The sequence below is a fragment of the Hyperoodon ampullatus genome, assembly GCF_949752795.1.
Source record: "Hyperoodon ampullatus genome assembly, chromosome: 12".
Taxonomy (NCBI): domain Eukaryota; kingdom Metazoa; phylum Chordata; class Mammalia; order Artiodactyla; family Ziphiidae; genus Hyperoodon; species Hyperoodon ampullatus.
In genome coordinates this window covers 57,353,888-57,375,197 of record NC_136925.1, presented here as the reverse complement: position 1 = coordinate 57,375,197, position 21,310 = coordinate 57,353,888, and the positions used below count along the sequence as shown (strand labels likewise).

The 21,310-nt window shown below is 37.8% G+C and overlaps 1 protein-coding gene across 1 annotated transcript in view; it reads right to left on the bottom strand.

The window, feature by feature from the left end:
* The window catches only part of L3MBTL3 (L3MBTL histone methyl-lysine binding protein 3), a gene marked incomplete at its 3' end in the record, with an annotated part of 106,989 nt that overhangs the window by 38,471 nt on the left and 47,208 nt on the right, over positions 1-21,310 (bottom strand). The window contains exons 14-16 of the mRNA XM_079716627.1: positions 20,190-20,300; positions 11,720-11,834; positions 8,746-8,848 (exon numbers count right to left, since the gene is read on the bottom strand). Coding sequence (XP_079572753.1) covers positions 8,746-8,848; positions 11,720-11,834; positions 20,190-20,300 — 329 coding nt within the window. The remainder of the gene's footprint in view (positions 1-8,745; positions 8,849-11,719; positions 11,835-20,189; positions 20,301-21,310) is intronic.

The window sequence follows — 21,310 nt, the reverse complement described above, 5'->3', positions numbered from 1 at the left end:
AAGACAAGCTGTCTGCTCTCATGGAGCTGATATTCTAGAAGGGGATGGGCTATACATGATTTACACAAATAAACTGGACAACCCCACATAGTGACAAAAGCCAGAATATAATGTTAAGAGAGACTGCGTGGCTGGGAGGGGGGCGGTGAGGAAGGGTCTCTCTGAAGAAGACATTCCAGGAAATGGGAAGAGTAATACAACATAGGGAAAGCCAGGCACGAGTAAGGGAAAGACGGACCAGCTAGGCTAGAGTGAAGTGATCAAGGGCAGGAGATGGTGTAGAAGCAGGCAGGGAAGTATTATGTAGGTCCTAGCAGGTCACAGTCACCAGTTCATATTTTTATTTTAGGTTCAATTTGTAGCCATTGGAGGACGTTTGAATAAAGAAATGAATGGTTTGATTTACAACTGAGAATAATCACTCAGGATTCTTTGTGGAGAGAAGATGTCAAGGCAGCAGAACTGGAAGAGAAATTATGTAAGAGTAAAGATACAATGGTGACTTGAATTTGTGTGGTTGAGATGGGGATAAAGAGGACCATCATGTATGCTTTGAGATCCCTCCTGTAGATGGGCTGGAGTTAGGGAATGATATAAAGGAAGTATTCAAGGTTTTTGGCTTGAAGAACTGGGTGGTAATAGGGATGCCTTTTTCTTTTTCTGAGATGAGAATGACTAGAGGGAAGAAGATTTGGGGGCAAGATCAGGCATCATGGAATGTTTATTAGACATCCAAACAGAGATGCTGCTTGCCCATGGTCACATAGCAGTGAAGTGGCTCAGCAAAATGAGCATACTATTTTATCCATCCTATTCAGAATGGACATACTATTTTATTTCATTTTACTCATTTAACAATGATGTGAAAGAAAATCCGCTGCCAACTACGATTTTTTTTTTTTTGAACAATACCTTTCAAGTACTTCATGGGATCCTTCATGGGATATTTGTACTAATCAGTGTTCACAGATATGAGTGACAACAACCAATTCTATCTTGAGCAGAAATGAACTTATTGCAAGGGCACTGGACAGCTCAGCAGGAAGGCTGGACAATCGGGCTTGGGCCGGAAGCAGGGTCCAAGCAGCACCTGCCCCTCCAAAATGATCTGCACAGGATGAGGCTGCTGGGCAACAGCACTCATCCCTCTTCTCAGACACTCAGCCACTTCCATACCTCACCCAGTCCTCCATTCCACGGAGGCTGCAAATAAGTCTGATCTACCTTCACATCGCCCCTCATGATGGAAGCCCCCGATGGCAGCATCTGCTGGGCTACATTTAGGTCTTCTGCCCACAGGCCCGAGGAAGGGGATCCTGTGGCTCCCCTAAGGGAGGTGGAGCCCTGCCTAACCCTGATCTTGGTTTCAGGCAAAATGTAAATGTCTTAGGACTGTCTTATAATAAACGTGTTTAAACCAAATTCATCTTTAATAAACTCCCTTCCCCTGGAAAAGAAAAAGAAAAAGGATAAAAAACACAACTACCTCCTCTTCCTGCTCTTGATTCTTGGTTTCTGATAAAGGAAATATACTAACCAACTCAGATCGTGGTCATCTTTGACTCTATTCTATTCTTTCTTCCTCAAATTGTGGATGTATTTCTATTGCAAATTTATCTACTTAAATTGTGTGGTAGCAGGAAAAAAATCCAAATATATTTTTTTTGGTTTCTTTTGACGGACAGTATGCTGCTCTTCTTAGAATATCGCCATCATCAAATGTTTTGACTCACCATTAAACAGCTGGCTTTACGATTACTGAGTAACTGTACGTTCACTCTGGAATTTATTGGATATGAAGAAAGTAAAGAAAATGAAGGTCCTGATCCTAACCCCAAGTGCCACTCCAATACAGGGAAGATTCTTGGATTTTTAGATGGGCTGGGTCTCCAACTACACACGATAGTGAACAGTTACAGTGTAGAAGGCTTATATTATAAGCTCCATGAGGGAGTCCCTTCATCTGTTTGTTGATTAAGTAAAGGAAGAATATGTCTCTCTAGATCACCACATGTAAATTTGGGTAGCTCGGAGAGAGGCAAGACTGCAGACCAGAATGAGACTTGCCACCTAAATATCCCCCTTTTCTGGACTGCTAGGGCCAGAGGGTAATTTCAAATTCTCACCCTGAAGTAGGGGAAACAATCACAGCCTTCCAAGCAAAGATTTACTAATGGGTCAGGATGATCAACCAAGGCAACCACATGCTGATCAGTTATAGATTTTGGGCTAACACCTTCTCTTCTTCTGAACCCTGAGAAAACTCAAATGGGTTTACACACCTCCTATTCTTACAACTACTCTGGGGCAGAAAGGGAAGCCAGCTGGTTCCCACAGTAGGAGGTGATTAAAAAAAAAAAAGAAGATGCCACAAAATGCAAATGAAGTGTGCACAGAGGGATGGGCAATGCCCCAGACGGATATCAGGAACCTGGTTCTAGATGTGCTCTGCAGCTTTATCCACAACGAGCAGGCACAACTTGGAGGACTCCGTTTTCTTATTTGTAAAATGAAGATGACAATGACAAACATTACCACAGACTGAGCGCGTTACCCGGGCTGCGTGCTTTACTTGCATCACCTCATCTAACTCCTGGGAAGTCACTCCTATTCTAATGCTCAGTTTATAGACATTGAAACTGAGGCTTTAAAAAGGGAACTTGTGGGCTTCCCTGGTGGCGCAGTGGTTGGGAGTCCGCCTGCCGATTCAGGGGACGTGGGTTCGTGCCCCGGTCCGGGAAGATCCCACATGCCGCGGAGCGGCTGGGACCGTGAGCCATGGCCGCTGAGCCTGTGTGTCTGGAGCCTGTGCTCCGCAATGGGAGAGGCCACAACAGTGAGAGGCCTGCGTACCGGAAAAAAAAAAAAAGGGGGAACTTGCTTAGTCTCATCCCATTAGAGTACGAACTCTGGCTGTCATCTAATCGTTACACTACACTGGCAAAAACTACCTTGCAATTTCCTTATGCGTAATCTGTGACCCATCTGAGAGTACCACCTTCTAGCAAGATGCTACTGTCACGTAGCTAATATGAACTGAGGCAGTACTTAACCTTTCTGGGCCAATTTCCTCACTTTTAAGTTTCTAAAATTCATATGCAGTTTTAAAAGTGAATCACTTTATAAACACAGCAATGCTGATCAAACTTCTGTAGAAAAAGTTTGGCTCATTAGGCTTATAATCATTTTTAGTTTCTTGTCTACTAAGTTTCTAGTAACAAAACATAAGTAAGGCATGGCTCATGACACAACATGTGTACTTAGTCATGGGCACACGCATGTATACATGTACACACAACTCTACCATTACGCAGTTCCTCAGAAGGCAGGGGAACAGATTCACACAGGATTACACAGCTCTCTACCATAAGGACTTGATTAGGGTGCATGCTGTTCTATTAGCAAATAATTCTGTATCTGCTATATATACACATACTTGTCCCACTGGCCACTGTAAGGATGCAGTTTTTCCTTGTAAAGACTGATCCAGCTTATTAGGAAAGGTGGAAAAACTGCCATGTTCACTGCTTTCCACTGCCATCTTTAAAACCCTTTTAGTTATAAATACACTTATTTAAACAACTGGACAATGTTTTCAGTTTTCTAAGTGCTCACATAATCATTCTCACACTCTGTCGAGACAAGAACCTATAAAATACATGCTCTGTCCAGCCACTGTGCTTTGCATGAGAGTCTAGTGGTTAAGTGCCTTAAAAGCCCGGGCTGGGGCTTCCCTGGTGGCGCAGTGGTTGAGAGTCCGCCTGCCGATGCAGGGGACACGGGTTCATGCCCCGGTCCGGGAAGATCCCACATGCCGTGGAGCGGCTGGGCCCGTGAGCCATGGCCGCTGAGTCTCACGTCCAGAGCCTGTGCTCCGCAACGGGAGAGGCCACGACAGTGAGAGGCCCGCGTACCACAAAAAAAAAAAAAAAAAAAGCCTGGGCTCAATCCTGGGTCTGTCACTCTCTGATCCTGGGCACTTTCTCAAGCATTCTAAATCTCTCCTCCCACTTCTGTAAAACAGAGATTAGAACAGTGCCAGCTTTATAGAACTGCTGAGAGAATTAAATGAGATAACAGATCTAAGTGCCTCACAAATAGGAAGCCACAAAAAAAATCTTGCCTAGGATTATTATTTTAAAAGGCGAAGAGTAACACTTAACCTCTACTGTGTAAAAGACCATCAGCAAAAATAAACAATAGCATTAAAAACTCCATAATATGCCCCACTTATGGAGGCTCTCTGCTTCCCTCAGGAAAAGCTGATGCTTCTCTCCGACTGCTACTCATTCATGGCTCTCCAAAAATCTGTTTGTACCACCCTGTTCTCCTTAGAAGTAGGGGCCCTCTCCTCTGTACAGCCCATCACCTAACCCAGTATCTGCACACAACAGACACTCAGTAAGTGTTTGTTCCATGAATGATGGATGTGGAACGAATATGATGACTATAGTTTGCAGGTATAAATCCAGAGTTACTAATTTTTTAAAACTCTCCATGGAGTTTATAAATATCCTTTAAGGTTGCACGAAGTACTCTCTGTTTTTTTCTTTTCTTATTTAATTTCACCAAGATAAAATCTTACATAGGAAACAATTACTTCTGAAGGCATTAGATACGTAGAACATTTCGTTTTATATAACTTTAGTTATCCTTTAATCTCCTCCCATTATGACCTCTCGGTAGGCCAAACGAATGAATCAACAAAGGGAAACACCATGACACAACCAATATTAATGCTGCCTTGCTAGAGACAGAATTAAGTCATCTGGCTCCTGAACATCCCTAGAAATGAGAACACCACATCCACATCCAACTCCCTCACTGATTGTTTACATTTCAACATTGAAAAACATCACATTCTGACATTTCATTGTTGAGAACACATTTCTGTTTCTAACACTTCTTAGATCAAATTCAACTATTGTAATTTCTGGAGACTCTAACAACACATGCTAGTCAAAACACAGGCTTTTGCTTACATGTTCATAAAATTGATTATTCGTGCCAAAAGCGCAACTTTCCTTGTTATCTAAGCAAAGAATGCATGTTTTGATTTATGTGGTTTCTCAGTAGATTAATCCAAAGAGAATTTTCTCATTGTTTTCCTAAGCACAGCATTCTCAGTAAGGACAAAAATAAGCGCCAGTGAAATGAACCTTTTAAAGAACAGCCATGATGCAGCAGCCCTTCCACAAGTCTACCAAGGAAATGGAAAACAGGCTGTGACTGGTAAGGATTAATATCCCGCCAGATAAAGAGCTCTGAGTGCTGAAAAGAGAACAGCATATTCAGGGAGACTAAGAAAAGCCAGCTGAGAGGGCTGAAAAGAAGGGAATATAGGACACGGGCAGGAGCTGACACTAGTTCTCTGGATCGCATCCCTGCCCCAGAGTTATATACAGATCTGCCGGTTATGTCTGATACGTGACAAGGAAATGAACACAATTTCTTTATCAATGCATGGCTTCTAAGCCATGAGGTATACTTCTTCCTCTCTCATTCCAGAAAACAATGAGTCATTCTCCACTATGGTTCCAATTATACTAATAGATTTTTTTTTTTTTTGGATCACATTTCTCCATAACATCTTTCATGATTCTCCCCATAATTTCTCCCTTCATTTAGCAAATACAACACTGCATCTTTGAAAAAAGACTCCAGAGACAGTCACTGAAACTTTGTGAAATGGGTGTGGACCAGGTGAAAGACCCTCAGAGGTCCACAGCACACTTAGGGAAAGGCAGTCTTAATGAATGGCTGGTGCCATCAGGCAGGGGACAGGACTGTCACCACAGACCTTGCTGTGACAGGCAAACCTCTCTGCTCAGACCTACAGCACTCCTAAAGAGATTATGGACATTGTTACAAGGTGGATTTTCTTCCCAGAAGACCAAAAAAAAAAAAATTCTTTGTAAATTTTTCATTGTACCCCCAAAAACATAATGTCAGTATTCACCCATTTTTAAGATTTCTTTTTTTCCTTCATAATTTGAGCAAAGTGCCTTTGGTTCAATGAACATCTTGGGGTTGTATGGTAGAGAGGCACATATGTCAAAGTTTCAATATTAGTTACTGTTTTGTATCTTATATTTTAATAAAATTATGTACAGCTTTTATAGGTCCATTAGTCCCTGAGTTCTTTGAAGGCTGGATCTGTGACTAATTCAGGGAGCCGTGCCCTGATAGTCAGTGAGAGGGGGTGGTCAAGGGCACAGTTAGACTGGGCACCATTCCTGGCTCCCCCCTCACCATTAGTCAAGTAGGCAAGTTAGAAAAACCTCTAGAGTGCCATGGTGGCTTCATCAAAAAAATGGAGGAAATAATAGTTCTATATTATACGGTCACTTGAAGGTTATCCAATACATGTTAAAACAATTAGTGCAAAGCTCAGGGAGAGTAAACAAATGCTCAATAAATCTTACTGAAAAAAAAAAACCCACTGCTCAAAAATATTTACTAAGTGAAAGAATTTATAGATATATAATGGAAATTTAGCATACTAATGAGTTTTTGGACTTATATACAGTAGTCACTCCCTATCCGTGGTTTTGCTTTCTGTGGTTTCACTTATCTGAGGTCAACCAAGGTACGAAAATATTAAACGAAAAATTCCAGAAATAAACAGTTCGTAGGTTTTAAACTGTGCACCATTCTGAGTAGCGTGACGAAATCTCACGCTGTCCTACTCTGACCTGCCAGGGAGCAAATCACCCCTTAGTCCAGTGTATCTCGCCCGTTAGTCACTTAGTAGCCACCTAGGTTATCAGATCCACTGTCGAGGTATCACAGGGCTTGTGTTAAGTCACGCTTACTGTACTTAATAACAGCCCAAAGTGCAACAGTAGTGATGCTGGCAATCCAGGTACACCAAAGAGAAGCCGTGAAGTGCTTCCTTAGGTGAAAAAGTGACAGTTCTCGACTTCATGAAGAAAGAAAAAAATCATATGCTGAGGTTGCTAAACTCTACAGTAAGAACGAATCTTCTATCTGTGAAATTTTGAAGAAAGAAAAAGACATTCATATTAGTACTGCTGTCACACCTCAAACTGCGAAAGTTAGTGTGTAATAAGCATTGAGTTAAAATGGAAAAGGCATTAAATTTGTACAATGAGATATTTAGAGAGATAGAGACCACATTCACACAACTTTTAATATAATATATTGTTATAATTGTTCTATTTTATTATTATTGTTGCCAATCTCTTACTCTGCCTAATTTATAAATTAAATTTTATCACAGGTATGTATGTATAGGAAAAAACATAGTACATATAGGGTTTGGTACTATCTGAGATTTCAGGCATCCACTGGGGATCTTGGGACACATCCCCCACAGGGATAAGGCGGGTAAGGGAGATATTACTGTAATGCCTAAAAGTAATCCAGCTGCTTTCACTTGCCAATACTGAATCACTTCTAAGATGCAGTATTTTTATGTCCCTTTAATCATACAACTTTTGGTTTGCAGTCATACAAGCCATGAAAAGGATTTTTAAATGGATATTTGCAAATGGAATCATTATTCTGTCTACGCACAGACTTTTACTCTGGAACACACTGAACCCCATAAAAAAACTTGGCATGGGCTTCCCTAGTGGTGCAGTGGTTGTGAGTCTGCCTGCCGATGCAGGGGACGCGGGTTCGTGCCCCGGTCCGGGAAGATCCCACATGCCGTGGAGCGGCTGGGCCCGTGAGCCATGGCCGCTGAGCCTGCACGTCCGGAGCCTGTGCTCCGCAACGGGAGAGGCCACAACAGTGAGAGGCCCGCGTACCGCAAAAACAAAGCAAAACAAAAAAAACTTGGCAGGAGTGTTGCAAAAGGAAGATAAGCAGCATTTGAGGCTGCAGAGATTTAAGAAAGAGGAAATTATATAAAGATAAAATAATCACACCAATTTAACAATTCCTATTAATTCTTAGAGGAACAGGTAGTGAAATCTTCAGATTTTTTAAAGACCTAGGTTCACAACCTGTATAAACTAGGTAAACAAGGAATCATTATTATTACTGGGCCATCCAATTAACATACAGTTAGAATACTTATACTGACAAATTATTATTTTAATGTGTACGTGAATTAGGTGATGCCTCTGTCCTCTAAAAATCTCAGTTAAATCACAGAAATTTCTTACTATTTCAGTAATATTTTAACGTGTCTACAAAGACCCCAAATTGCCTAAACAATACATCAAATTTCAAATGTACAAATTTGGTTTCTTTCTTTTAAGTTACTTAGATGTGAGAGAAAAATATTGAAAAACTTTAATTTTTGACGATGTATTCTGATGTTTGTCTATTTATATTTGTGCCTTTTGTGATCTTTGCTGCTAATCTACAATAATCTCACCTCTCGTTATTCAAATTGTTGAGTCACCCAATCACAGAATATTCTACCAAACAAATACTTTCAACAAGGCCTGCCCTCTTCTCATTATTAATAATCAACACAAAATGACTATCTCAGTTCAGTATCTATAAAACTAATCAGATTGCCAAGAAAAGCCAAGTACCTAGAGGAAATCTATTTTAAATCATGAACGCATTCTTTCCCAGGCAAATTTAACTACAGACACACTCTTCATTTTTACATGGTCACCATGGAAACCACATTTCATATGGATCTGAATGCAGAATTAGTTAATATCTATTTAGTATACATGGAAATCATTATCTTCCACATACAAGGGATAGGCACCCTCTGACCACATAAGGAATCTCCACCTGAGTGGCAGCACCACATACCTGTGAGGGCCCAGGTGTCTTGCTCTCTTAAAATGGCCAACCCCTTTACATCCTGGGGTTGAGCATCCACCGTGTTCCGAGGCTTCCATTAATTCTAAGGGGCCTATTTAAAAGCCAAAAAAAAAAGCAAAAAATTTAAGGCTATAAGAGTCAAATGTCTTGGATCAGAATAGGGAAAAAAATCCAATTTTTCAATCAACATGTATAGACAGAAAAAGAAGGTCCTACAAAATTAAAAATATGTCTAAAGTCTCTACTTCTAAAGGTTTTCCCCTAAGACTTTGTTTAGACTTCAACAGTGAAATGGTAACCTTTGATCCAACCCTCTTTCAAAATGTCACAAATTCCAGAAATACCGAAATCTAAAATAATGAGATGATTCTGAACATTTTGATCAAGTAATTAACATAATTAATATATGAATACCTGCACACTGTGAAAACTTCAGAGAATACAGAAGAACAGTTACGGATCCCCTCAAGCAACTCCCCTCACATTTCATTCCTTTTCCTGACTAATCATGTTAATGTGTAACCTTCCTAGATGTTCCAAGTATTCCCACATGTATCTATATTTGTGTATATACATGTATCAAGTTTTTGGTTTTGTTTTATTTTGCCACATAAAAGGCACAACATAGATATGTACGATTCTGAAACATTCTTCTTTGGTCTTTAACTTCATGTCTTATAAATCTTTCCATCTTAATAGTAATATTTTTATGACTGTTGCATTGTAGCTGTAGCATGAGTGCACCATACATTATTTAACCAATATTTGTTTCCAAGGTTTATTATTTTAAACATACTGTAACCGATACCATGTCTGTGCATTCTGGTGCCCTTATGTAGCTTCTATGTGGCATCCAGAAGTGAAGCCACCAGGTGGGGAAGGCATGTTAAATTTTTAAGAAACCCGACAATAATGTATTTGCTACATTTTTCTTTCTACAATGTATTTATTTTCCTCCAAAGCTGAGATCTGGTATATCAAGTTCTCAGTGTACCTTTTTGAAAAAATTGAATTTAACTGAAATTTTTATTGAGGTGACTGTAGCTTCTCATGCAGTTGTAAGTAATAATACACAGGGAGATGCCTTGTACACTTTGCCCAGTTTTTCCCAATGGTACTATTTTGCAAAACTACAAGATAAAATCACTATTAGGATATTGACATTGATACATTAAATTTTGATAGTCTGACAAATTGTCTTCCAAAATTTAGTACTAGTTTTAAAAGATGATGATACTGTTAAATAAAAATCTGGAAACACTCTACTTTTTCAAATATTAAATTTTTTCTATTATGTATTTTTGACTATCAGGTAACTAAACCTGCAGTAAGAGGCAAAAGGATTAACCAAAGAAGAAACGTACAGTAGAGAAGTATTGGGTTGGCCAAAAGGTTTGTTTGGTTTTTCCCATAAGATGGCTCTGGTAGCACTTAGTTGTCTTTAACTTATTTCAAAACAATTTTGTTAGATTTTATGTGACAGCTGTCATATTAGCATGCATTAAAAAAAAGACTTATCAGAATTGGTGAATTTTTGTGTAGCCATTTTAATACTGAAGATGGAAGAAAAAAAGCAACATTTTTGGCATATTATGCTTTATTATTTCAAGAAAGGTAAAGCGCAACCAAAACGCAAAAAAAGATTTGTGCAGTGTATGGAGAAAGTGCTGTGACTGATCGAACATGTCAAAAGTGGTTTGTGGGGCTTCCCTGGTGGCGCAGTGGTTGAGAGTCCGCCTGCCGATGCAGGGAACACGGGTTCGTGCCCCGGTCCAGGAAGATCCCACATGCCGTGGAGCGGCTGGGCCCGTGAGCCATGGCCGCTGAGCCTGTGCATCTGGAGCCTGTGCTCCGCAACGGGAGAGGCCACAACAGTGAGAGGCCCGTGTACCGCAAAAAAAAAAAAAAAGTGGTTTGTGAAGTTTCGGACTGGAGATTTCTCACTGGCCGATGCTCCATGAGACCAGTTGAAGCCGACAGCGATCAAATCGAGATATTAATTGAGAACAATCAACATTATACCAGGTGGGAGATAGCTGACATACCCAAAATATCAAATATCAAATCAAGCATTGAAAATCATTTGCACCAGCTTGGTTATGTTTATCACTTTGATGTTTGGGTTCCACATAAGTTAAGCGAAAAAAACCTTCTTGACCATATTTCTGCATGTGATTCTCTTCTTAAACTTAATGAAAACATTCCGTTTTTAAAACAAACTGTGATAGGCAATGAAAAGTGGATACTGTACAATAATGTGGAACAGAAGAGATCGTGGGGCAAGTGAAATGAACCACCACCAACCACACCAAGGGCCAGTCTTCATCCAAAGAAGGTGATGTATATATGGTGGGACTGGAAGGGAGTCCTCTATTATGAGCTCCTTCTGGAAAACCAAATGATTAATTTCAACAAGTACTGCCCCCAATTAGACCAACTGAAAGCAGCACTCGATGAAAAGCATCCAGAATTAGTCAACAGAAAACACATAATCTTCCATCAGGATAACGCAAGACCACATGTTTCTTTGATGACCAGGCAAAAACTGTTAACAGCTTGGCTGGGAAGTTCTGATTCATCTGCTGTATTCACCAGACATTGCACCTTCGGATTTCCATTTTTTAGGTCTTTACAAAATTCTCTTAACGGAAAAAATTTCAATTCACTGGAAGACTGTAAAAGGCACCTGGAACAGTTCTTTGCTCAAAAAGATAATTAAGTTTTGGGAAGACTGAATTACGAAGTTGCCTGAGAAATGGCAGAAGGTAGTGGAAAAAACGGGTGAATACGTTGTCAATAAAGTTCTTGGTGAAAATGAAAAATGTGTCTTTTATTTTTACTTAAAAACTGAAGGCACTTTTTGGCCAACCCAATAGAACGAGAGGGTAGAGGAAAAGAAAATATTAAGCACACTACACAAGAAAATGGAAACATTTCTTTAGGTTATCACTGTGTGTCTTACTCAAAGGAGGCTGAAGAGGATGCCCAGTTTTTGAACACCAACCGACGGGGTGAATATCAGGAGAATCTGCATCTATCCAGTAATCATAGCAACTATTCCAGCCATCAAAGTGAACCTGGATAACAAAAAGAAATTAATAGTATAATTTAGGTCACGAGAATTCCTACAGTAAAAGTTTTGCCCACCATAACCATCTTCATTCTCTTCTAACTTATATAGTACATTTAATATCCAGATAAATTATTTTAATTATTCAAATTGCTTCATCCCAGTATGAGAAAAGAGGTACTGTTGAACTACCTTCAACATATTATCTAACCATAATTAAATATCCTGCCAAGGGCACTTTTTCGGTAATACTTCTACAGACATATTACATGTATCTCCCACTACTATAAGCAGTTTGAGTACCTAACATCTTCATATGAGCAACACTAAACACCCAATAAATATTATTGAGTAATGAACAAATCAGGGAAGGGAGGGAGGAGGAAGGGAGAGTAGAGAGGCAGGGCCTTTCATATAAATGTCAAGTCTCCTAGAATTATGCTAAAAAAGACTTTAAAAAATTCAGTGAATGGACACCCAATTTACAAAATATGCCCCCATCAAATGCATTTTAAAGTATTTTTTCTCACAAATAATTACAATATCTCTCAAAGAGATTTTACAGAGTGGTCAGGGCTACCAACTTTATTGGCCACCATGTAAAAGGGCAGTTAGTCTTTCAGGCATGGTTACTAAGGATCAGCTAGCTACATGTCTTTCAAGTATCACATATTTTTTATCTTTTAGAAGGAAAGGATATACTAAAATGTTATATGTATTTTATTTTAGATCAAGTTTGCCAGCTAGATTTCCTTCTTAAAGTCTATGAATCTCTTACTACTAAAAACACAATAGATGCCAGATGGATAAAAAAATCCAAACACTGAAAACTGAACAATAAAAGTTCTAGAAGAAAGCATACATTAATATATTTATCTTAGAGTGCAGTAGCCTTTGTAAGCAAGACACCAAACTCAAAAGCCATAAAAGAAAAGATGCATCAATTCGAGTACATCAAAATTTAAATATTCACAATGGCAAATATTACTGCTGGCAAGATGGAAAACCCAAAAGAAACCTGAAAAACACATCTGTTAACATGTGACAATGTACTTCGTTCCTTAATTTGTAAAAACACCATATACCAGTATAAAATGACAAAAAATCCAACAGAAAAGATGGAAAAGATACAAATGGCTCATAAACAAGAAAATAAATTGTTAGTAAACACGTGAAAAGACAATTTCACTTATAACTAAAAAACTACAAATTAAAATCACAGGATGAAATTCTTCTTCTTTCAACCTGCCAAAACATTCCATTTTGGTGACTTCTAGAGCTGTTAAGTATGAGAATAAATGGACATTCTCATAGACCATTGACAGGAGTCTTGACTGGTGAGATATTTCTGGAGAGTTATTTGGCAATAATGGATCAACACTTAAAATATATCATCTTTGACTTGATAATCTAAATAACTCAACTCATTGTTGTAGTAGAAAGCAACCAGAGTGTCTACCATCAGGAGACTGGTTAAATAATGGTATATTTATATGATGGAATAGTACAGAGTTATTAAGGTATGTATATATGGGTTCAATATAATGTCCATTGCAATGACTCCACTTTCTCAAGCTTAGAAATTAATTAATCCTAGAATTAAATCCCACAGAATTCCACACCTGCAAGAAACCATGGATAATATTTTAAAGAGGAGAAAAGATCACAGGGCTAGTTAGGAGCAGTAAGAGGCTAAAATTCATGGATCCAAAATAAACTTGTTCATCATTCACATACACTTTGCATATAAAAGCAGCACTTAAAGAAAGTTAACTTGAAACAACCCTTTCCTTTCCTCTGATCAAAAATAATGTTCAAATAACACAGAATGATATTCATGGTAATTTTCTAAAGTTTATGCTATCAATGCCACCAATAAATGAGCAGTCATAATTCACAGCATTATAGTTAAGTTTTAAGCATTCTAATTCTCAACTAATCATCAAGTGGTAATGCTCTACTTTACTGGATACACGAAACTCTTATGTTTTCTCATCTTGCTATTCCTGAATTTCACTTCTTCTATACTGGAATCAGTGTTCCCATAACTCATGTTCCATTTGTTAAATTTTACAAAATTTAGCTATCTTCCTACAGCAAACAAACTCAATCCTAACAAGTAAGTGGTTCTCCAACCTGGATATACACTAGAATTACTCATGATTATTGAAAAGAAGAAGAAAAAAAAATACAAAAATGGCTGAGCTCACCAAGGAGGTTCTGAACTTATAGCTTGGGTTCTGTGCACCTATATGTTTACTTAACTTCTAAGTAACTCTGCTGTGCACTCAGAATTGAGTCCCACTGACACTAAACAGGACACTACTGTAAAGCAATATAGACTCCAAAAATCTTAATATCATCGTAAATAATAGGGTTATTTAAAAAATTTCGTCCCATATACCTTCAAGAATATGTTGGAGCTACTATATCTGGTGATACCATAACCCCTTCCTACTTTTCATTAAAACTGACCTCTCAGTTTGGCAATGAAAAGTCATCTATCTTAGATGACAGATATAACTTAGTTACTGTAAATAAGTCTAACATCTCCTACAAACTAGGTTGGCCGGCAATCGGGAGAATCCTAGTACTTTAAGGTTAAATTTCAGAGTTAAAATTTAATTTAGATATTATGAACAGAGGTAACAATACAATTCTCTAAGTAGCAAATGCACTTAAAAACTGCTACCTAATCATTTATATGTGGAATCTAAAAAATAATACAAATGAATATATATGCAAAACAGAAAGAGACCCACAGATATAGAAAACAAACTAGTGGTTACCAGAGGGGAGAGAGAAGGGGGAAAGAACAAATTAGGGGTATGGGATTAACAGATGCAAACTACTATGTATAAAATAGATAAGCAACAAGGATATATTGTACAGCACAGGGAATTATAGCCATTACTTGTAATATCTTTTAATGGAGTATAATCTGCAAAAATACTCACTACACTGTACACCTGAAACTAATAAAATATTGTAAGTCAAGTATACTTCAATTAAAAAACTGCTATCTGAAATTATGTGAACATTAATAATATATACAAAATTAATATTAACCCTAATTAATATTCTTACTCTGGAAGCCCAGATGAAATAAATTTATTAAAGTTTATATAATTTCATTTCATCTTTACTACTTCAGTCCCTGGCACATTAAGAGGCTGTAAACAAACAAAAAAATCAGACATTCTAGTAATGGTAACTGATAACTTTTCTCTTGCTGGGTCCTATTTTGAAATGAAATCAAATGCCTGACAAAGAGCAAGAGAGGAAGATACATAAACATACAACACGAAATATTTAAACATTGTACAGAACATAAAAAGACATCCAAAAATATTTATAATAGAAATGTCCCAGTACAAAAACAGTTAAACATAAAAGCAACTCAGCAACAAGGCTGAATTTAATTTAAATTCTAAAGAAAATAGACTATTATGTATCAAAGTATAGTACAGATGATTTAACTTACACATATTTAAAATTATAGTTTAGAAAACTGAATACATTTTTTAACCTAGGAGTGTAATTTGGACCCTTTATAAAAACTTAATACTCGTTATTGAAAATTTCAAGATTAAGACAGATAATATTTTTAGAAAGCACACTATTTCTTTTTTAAAAAAATGATTTGGTTGTATTTTCTGTTCAGGTGAAAGGCAACTCAGTAAAACACATTTTAGACCCAGGTGCTTATTTCTGCTCTCTTCTGAAATGAAAGTTATGTTTGAAAAGGTATAAACCCAGAAGGACAAATGGAGAAGGAAAGTAGCTGATAGGTGAGAAGTGGCAATGACGTATGTGGAGGGAAGAAGCAGATGAGGGAGGGCTGACCCACTGGTAGAGAGTGAGTGGGTTGCAACCCAGATGCCTAGAGAGGGAATGCAGGCCCAGAGTGAACTGGCTCGCAGTGCAGAACCCAGAAGGGCTCAATATGGAGGCAGCGGTATGTGAGGAGGTTTTCCACATCCTGGAAAATGACAGGATTGGCTCAAACTCTAAATACGGAGTGGTTAGACCTCTAGGTCTGATCCTCTATGCCACCCACTGAAGTAACTGCCCCTTCAGCAACCCTGCAAGAGTAGAGGTTTACTTTCTAGAGACATAAGCATGGAGGTTTTAAACTCCAGGACGATGGTGACGGGCCGGACAGAAAGCACACGGACTGAGTGAGAGCCCGTATCCTCCAACCCCATCCTTCTCCCTGCCTCACACAGCGGCCACCAAGTTTGCCCCTCCCTAGGGAGGAGACTAGAAGAAACGGAAAGGCTCTAGACCAAGAATCCAGACGCTGAAGAATGGGGACCTCCCTGTGAAAAAGCTGGCTCTCTGCTCTCTTTTCCCACATGAAGCCCAACAGCCAATAAAGCCCACCTTACTGACTAAAAACAACTAATGTTAAGCGCCTTTTCTTACTGTGAACAGTCAACCAAGGACTTGACATTTGAAGAGAGGCTCTAATGTGAAAGCAGAAGCCAAACTAACTCAAAGAGGAATTTAGAGAAAATAAAAGGAAACAGAAGGAAAACTATCACTGGTGTCCTCAGATAAGAAACAATATTGCTTCAGGAAATAAAAAGAGGACGCCATTTTGAAAGAGGGGAAGGGAGAAGACTAGAAAATAAGAAAAAACTCTTGAAAATTAAAAAAAAAACATACTTGTTATTAAAAATGCAATACAGGATTTAAAAAATAGAGTGGATATCTCTAAGCAAGTAGAAAAAAAAATCAGAGAAGCATAAGAAAGAAAATATAAGAAAAATAGGGGGTCCATCCCAGGGTTTAATACCAGAGTAGCAGGACTTGCAAAAGAGAACAGTGAGAGAGAAGGAAGTCATCAAAGCAATAATGTAAGAACATTTCTAAAAACCAAAGGATATGAAACTCCACAGTGAAAGGGTATTAGTGCCCTGCATGATAAATGAAAAATGACCCTCACACCAAGGCACGTCACTACAAAACATCAGAATATCAGGGACAAAGATGGTCTTGAGAGTTTCCAGAGAGAAAAGGTACATCACCCAGAGAGAAGGAACCCAATGGCCTTGGATGTCTCAAAAACCAACACTTGACATGGGAAGACAGCAGAACAATGCTTGTAGTTTCTGAGGGGAAATGATTCTCTACCCCATCACAGTATGAATCAAGTGAAAGGCTAGTATATTGACATTTTCAGATATGCAAAGAGTCGAAAAATATGCCTTTCATACACCCTTCCTCAGAAAGTTACAAAAGATGTATTTCAGCAAGGTAAGAGAGTATACAAAGAAATATAAAGCATGAGACTCAGGAAAAATGAATATACAATATAGTGTGTTGGCAAAGAGGAGTCTCAGGATGAAAGCTGTGTGTGAGGCTGAGAGGGTAACCATGCTGATCAGAATAGGTGGCTGTTAAGTTGTGGGAAGAAGGGTTCAGGAAAAAAAAGAAAGATATAGATGCAAGATTCAAAAATACACTTGAGCTTTTTGACCAAAAGGCTTGTCAGATTTATTGGAGCATTTGTTAAAATCCAGTAAGAACACAGACAATTGAAAATCAAAATACAAATTAATTACTGACTCTAGGAAAAACAAAGTATCATAAGAAAAAGACGCCTTTGCTCAGCAGTGAACAAGATTTGTTTACAACAGTAAACATGGAAGAGTGAAAAAAAAAAGAACAAACACTGTGAAATAATTACTGAAAGGATAAGCGGAGGGGAAGGATGACAAGACCTAAATCCTGAACTACCAAAACAGGAAGGAAATAAACATCTTTAAAATTGATGGATTCAGAAATAGCAGAATGCAGCTATTATTTTTTTTAACTGCTGATCAAATGTCATAAGCAACAGCCAGAAGAGTTGAAAGTTCTTGCCTCTGGGGAACCAGACCTGGCGGTGGGGACGGAGAGGGCAGAACACTCTTACGTTCTGTCACGAAAACGTAAAAGACAAGAGCAAAACCATTCTCGTCATTTTCCTTCAACAGCAAAATACACTAGGCTTAAAAAAATTTAACTGTGATAACTCAGTGTGAAATGTTATGGATTACATAACTTAAAAAGTTGATTTTATTTAACTTAAGAGTTGATTTTTACCCTTGAGAAACTTAAAATATTACACTACACTAATGACTTTGTCTCTATTTTCCGCTTTCTTGTCCTTCCTGAAAACGAAAAAATAAGCTTTCTTGCTATATCATCTCCCATATTATTAGAAAAACTTCTACTGTTGAAAGTGTCCTGTATTTTCACAAGTCTCTGATGAATCCTCAGATTGAGTTACTGTCACCTGTTCACTAACCTTTTGTGGACTTCATAAAAAAACAGATATTTGTCCACTGGTTTATGTTTAGCTATGAAATTCATTCCAGTATTATAAAAGATGATTGTCAACTATATACCTCAGTAGCCAGTTCTTTTTTGTGTATTAAAGATTGACCTGGATGTTGTACTGGAAAGAGAATTCAGCCAGAAGCAAAAAGAGCTGGATTTCTAGTCTAAACTTTTCTCATTAACTAACTGAACCATCCACTTTAGAGTATTTGACCCCTCTGGACCAAAATCACAAAAGTAATATGTGTTCCTGAAACCTGGTAATGAAAAAGAAAAACCTAATCATGTATAATCTTAACAGAAAATCACTGTCATTATTTTACTTTGTTTATTTCCATAACTGTTTATGTATGTGTGTGTGTATATATATACACACACACACACACACACACACACACACATATATACACATACATACATATATATATATATACACATACATATATATATTCTTTTAAAAGACAACACCAGACATTATATATAGTATTAAACCCGAATTTCTCACTTGCCAAAATTAAATATTCTTCTAAAGTATAAAACAGCATGAAGACGTATAGTCATTTATTTTTACCCATCTCCCACTCTGCTTATTCTCAATGCTAAATACCATAAATCACTGGCTCTGTTATATCCTCCTTGCAGCTTTTATCTTTGCATATTCCTTTTGGTTATTTCTTTAACATAAATTCCTAGGACTGAAATTCCTGAATTAAAGGGTAAACAACATTCTAAGACTTTTGATGCCTATCACCAAACTGCTCTCCAGAAAGGCTGAGACACTTTATACTTTCACCAGCTGTATATGGGAATAAACTTTCTGCACCCAAGCCAAAACACTTTTTTTTTCAATTCTGACCAATTTGAATTATAAAAATAATGTATTACTTAATTCTACATTTCTAAGGAAAACTAACAAGAAAACACACTTGAAAAAGATTAACACAGGTCTTCCATTACTTATAAAATTTTCTAAAATGTTATATGATTATGCAATCTTAAAAACAGTGAATTAAATGCTAAAAGTCCTATTTTATGGAAATACTACCTTTGTACAGGTTTTTCATGTTATTTTATAATTTATTTTCCTATATATTATCTCATTAGAGATACATGAAGATCTGATTTATTATTATTTAAAGAACATGAACTTAGACTCCTATAGCTTAGGACCGTGACTTAGTACTGCCACTGCCCATAATTAATAATTGATTCTGCGCCTCAGCCTCATCGATAAAGTAAGGACAATAACATAAATCTCCCACACTGCTATCACCACAAATATCAGATAATGGAAGAATACTCCTACCCTGTAAAACTCCATGTAAATCTAACGTCTGGCTGCTCTCATAACTAGTATTATTCTTAACAGAAATTCTAAATGATCCTGTGAGGTAAGTAGAATGCACATCATTCTGGTTTGAGAGTGAAGTTAATGCTGAAGCCAGAAACAGAGACGAGAGCCTGAAGCTCCTCACCCGGAACTGCTACTACACTTCACTTTATCACATTTGGACATGGACTGAACCCATCTTCTTATACGTTTGTTTACTTTATGAGAGGTACTTGACTTTTATTAATCCAACTCTAATAAAATCTGACTTTATTTATAAAAATATTTCTCTTAAGTTGTCCTATATTAAAAAGCAGGATATTCTGAAAAGTCGACATGCACGATACCGCATAAGAAAACACTGACCTTAAATAGTTTTTAAAAAGAACACACTACTGGAAAATGAAGTATTATATCTTCTCCTGAATAGATTACCTTAATATGATGTATCTACTTTTTTCCTCCAAATATATACGTAAGATATTAAAAGTCAGTCATAATTAAAGAGAATACTTATGTAAAGTAAAAAAGTGGAAAAATACTGATTTACAAGGATGTGCGCAGCCACTTAATTTGAATATTTCTATGGCTTTACTACTCTAATTCTCGGACTTCACAAATTAAATATCTGCTAAAGTTTTTGTCTAAGACGTCTTGTAAAAAAAAAAAAAAGACAAAACAAAACCACAACAGAACACTTACTTTTATTCGGTGATCATCCATGTCTGCAACTGTTGCTACTCTAATAAACACGGGATTTCTTTTGTCTATGACCTCAAGCTTCATTTTTTTCTGGAATCCATGTGGAGGTTTCTGCCATAACAGAAAATTTTATACAGTGAGATTCAGAGGAAGGGAAGGTGAGCTCTATGTCACAAAGACAGAATTAAAAAAATAAAATAAAAAAGATGAGCTATTAAGGGAACTAGCTTTTCAAACTCAAGTTCCTAGAATGGCTTTGGACCTCACCCTCCCTACCAAAAAAATAATCCCAAATCACATGGCCAAGCCCACAGGCAATAGAAACAGCCTGAGCAACTAGTCACTGGAGCAAACAGAAAGCCAAAGATCTTAAGATGAAATTCAAAATGCTATGGTTTTTTTGATTAGCCATAGGGATGATGAGTTTCTTCTCATTGGTTGGAGGTGTCTTGGCAAAATCAACAAACATGAAAATTATTTTTAAAAAAGAGGGAAGGGCTTCCCTGGTGGCTAAGTGGTTGAGAGTCCGCCTGCTGATGCAGGTTCGTGCCCCGGTCCGGGAGGATCCCACATGCCGTGGAGCGGCTGGGCCCGTGAGCCATGGCTGCTGAGCCTGCACGTCCAGAGCCTGTGCTCCACAACAGGAGAGGCCACAGCAGTGAGAGGCCCGTGTACCGCAATAAAAAAAAAAAAAAAAAAAAAAAAGAGGGAAGAACCTTCAAGTGGCAAAGATGAGACACAGAGATTAGAGGTGGTAGTGACACCAAAAAGCAACAGATGTCTTTTTAAGAAGAGAATTAGCAATCAAGACATGCAAGATGGAATTGCTCTCCTAAGAACAAGAATGAGAATGAGGACCTACAGCTACCCACACCTCAACACTCAGCAAAAACCCATCAGCCTCTGAAAAATTTATGGGCAGAAGGCAAGGTGATTGCTAATGGGTGTAATAAAAGTGTTACTGTGAAAATCAAGTGTGAAAATTATGTAAAGGATGCAGAACAATTAATGCAAGGTACCTAAAGGCCAAACGAGAGAAATCTTAATTTTCTCTCTGATATCACTGTGACACTAGACATGCAGACTGAGCTTGATGTAATTTTATCCAGTTCAAAGCAAAG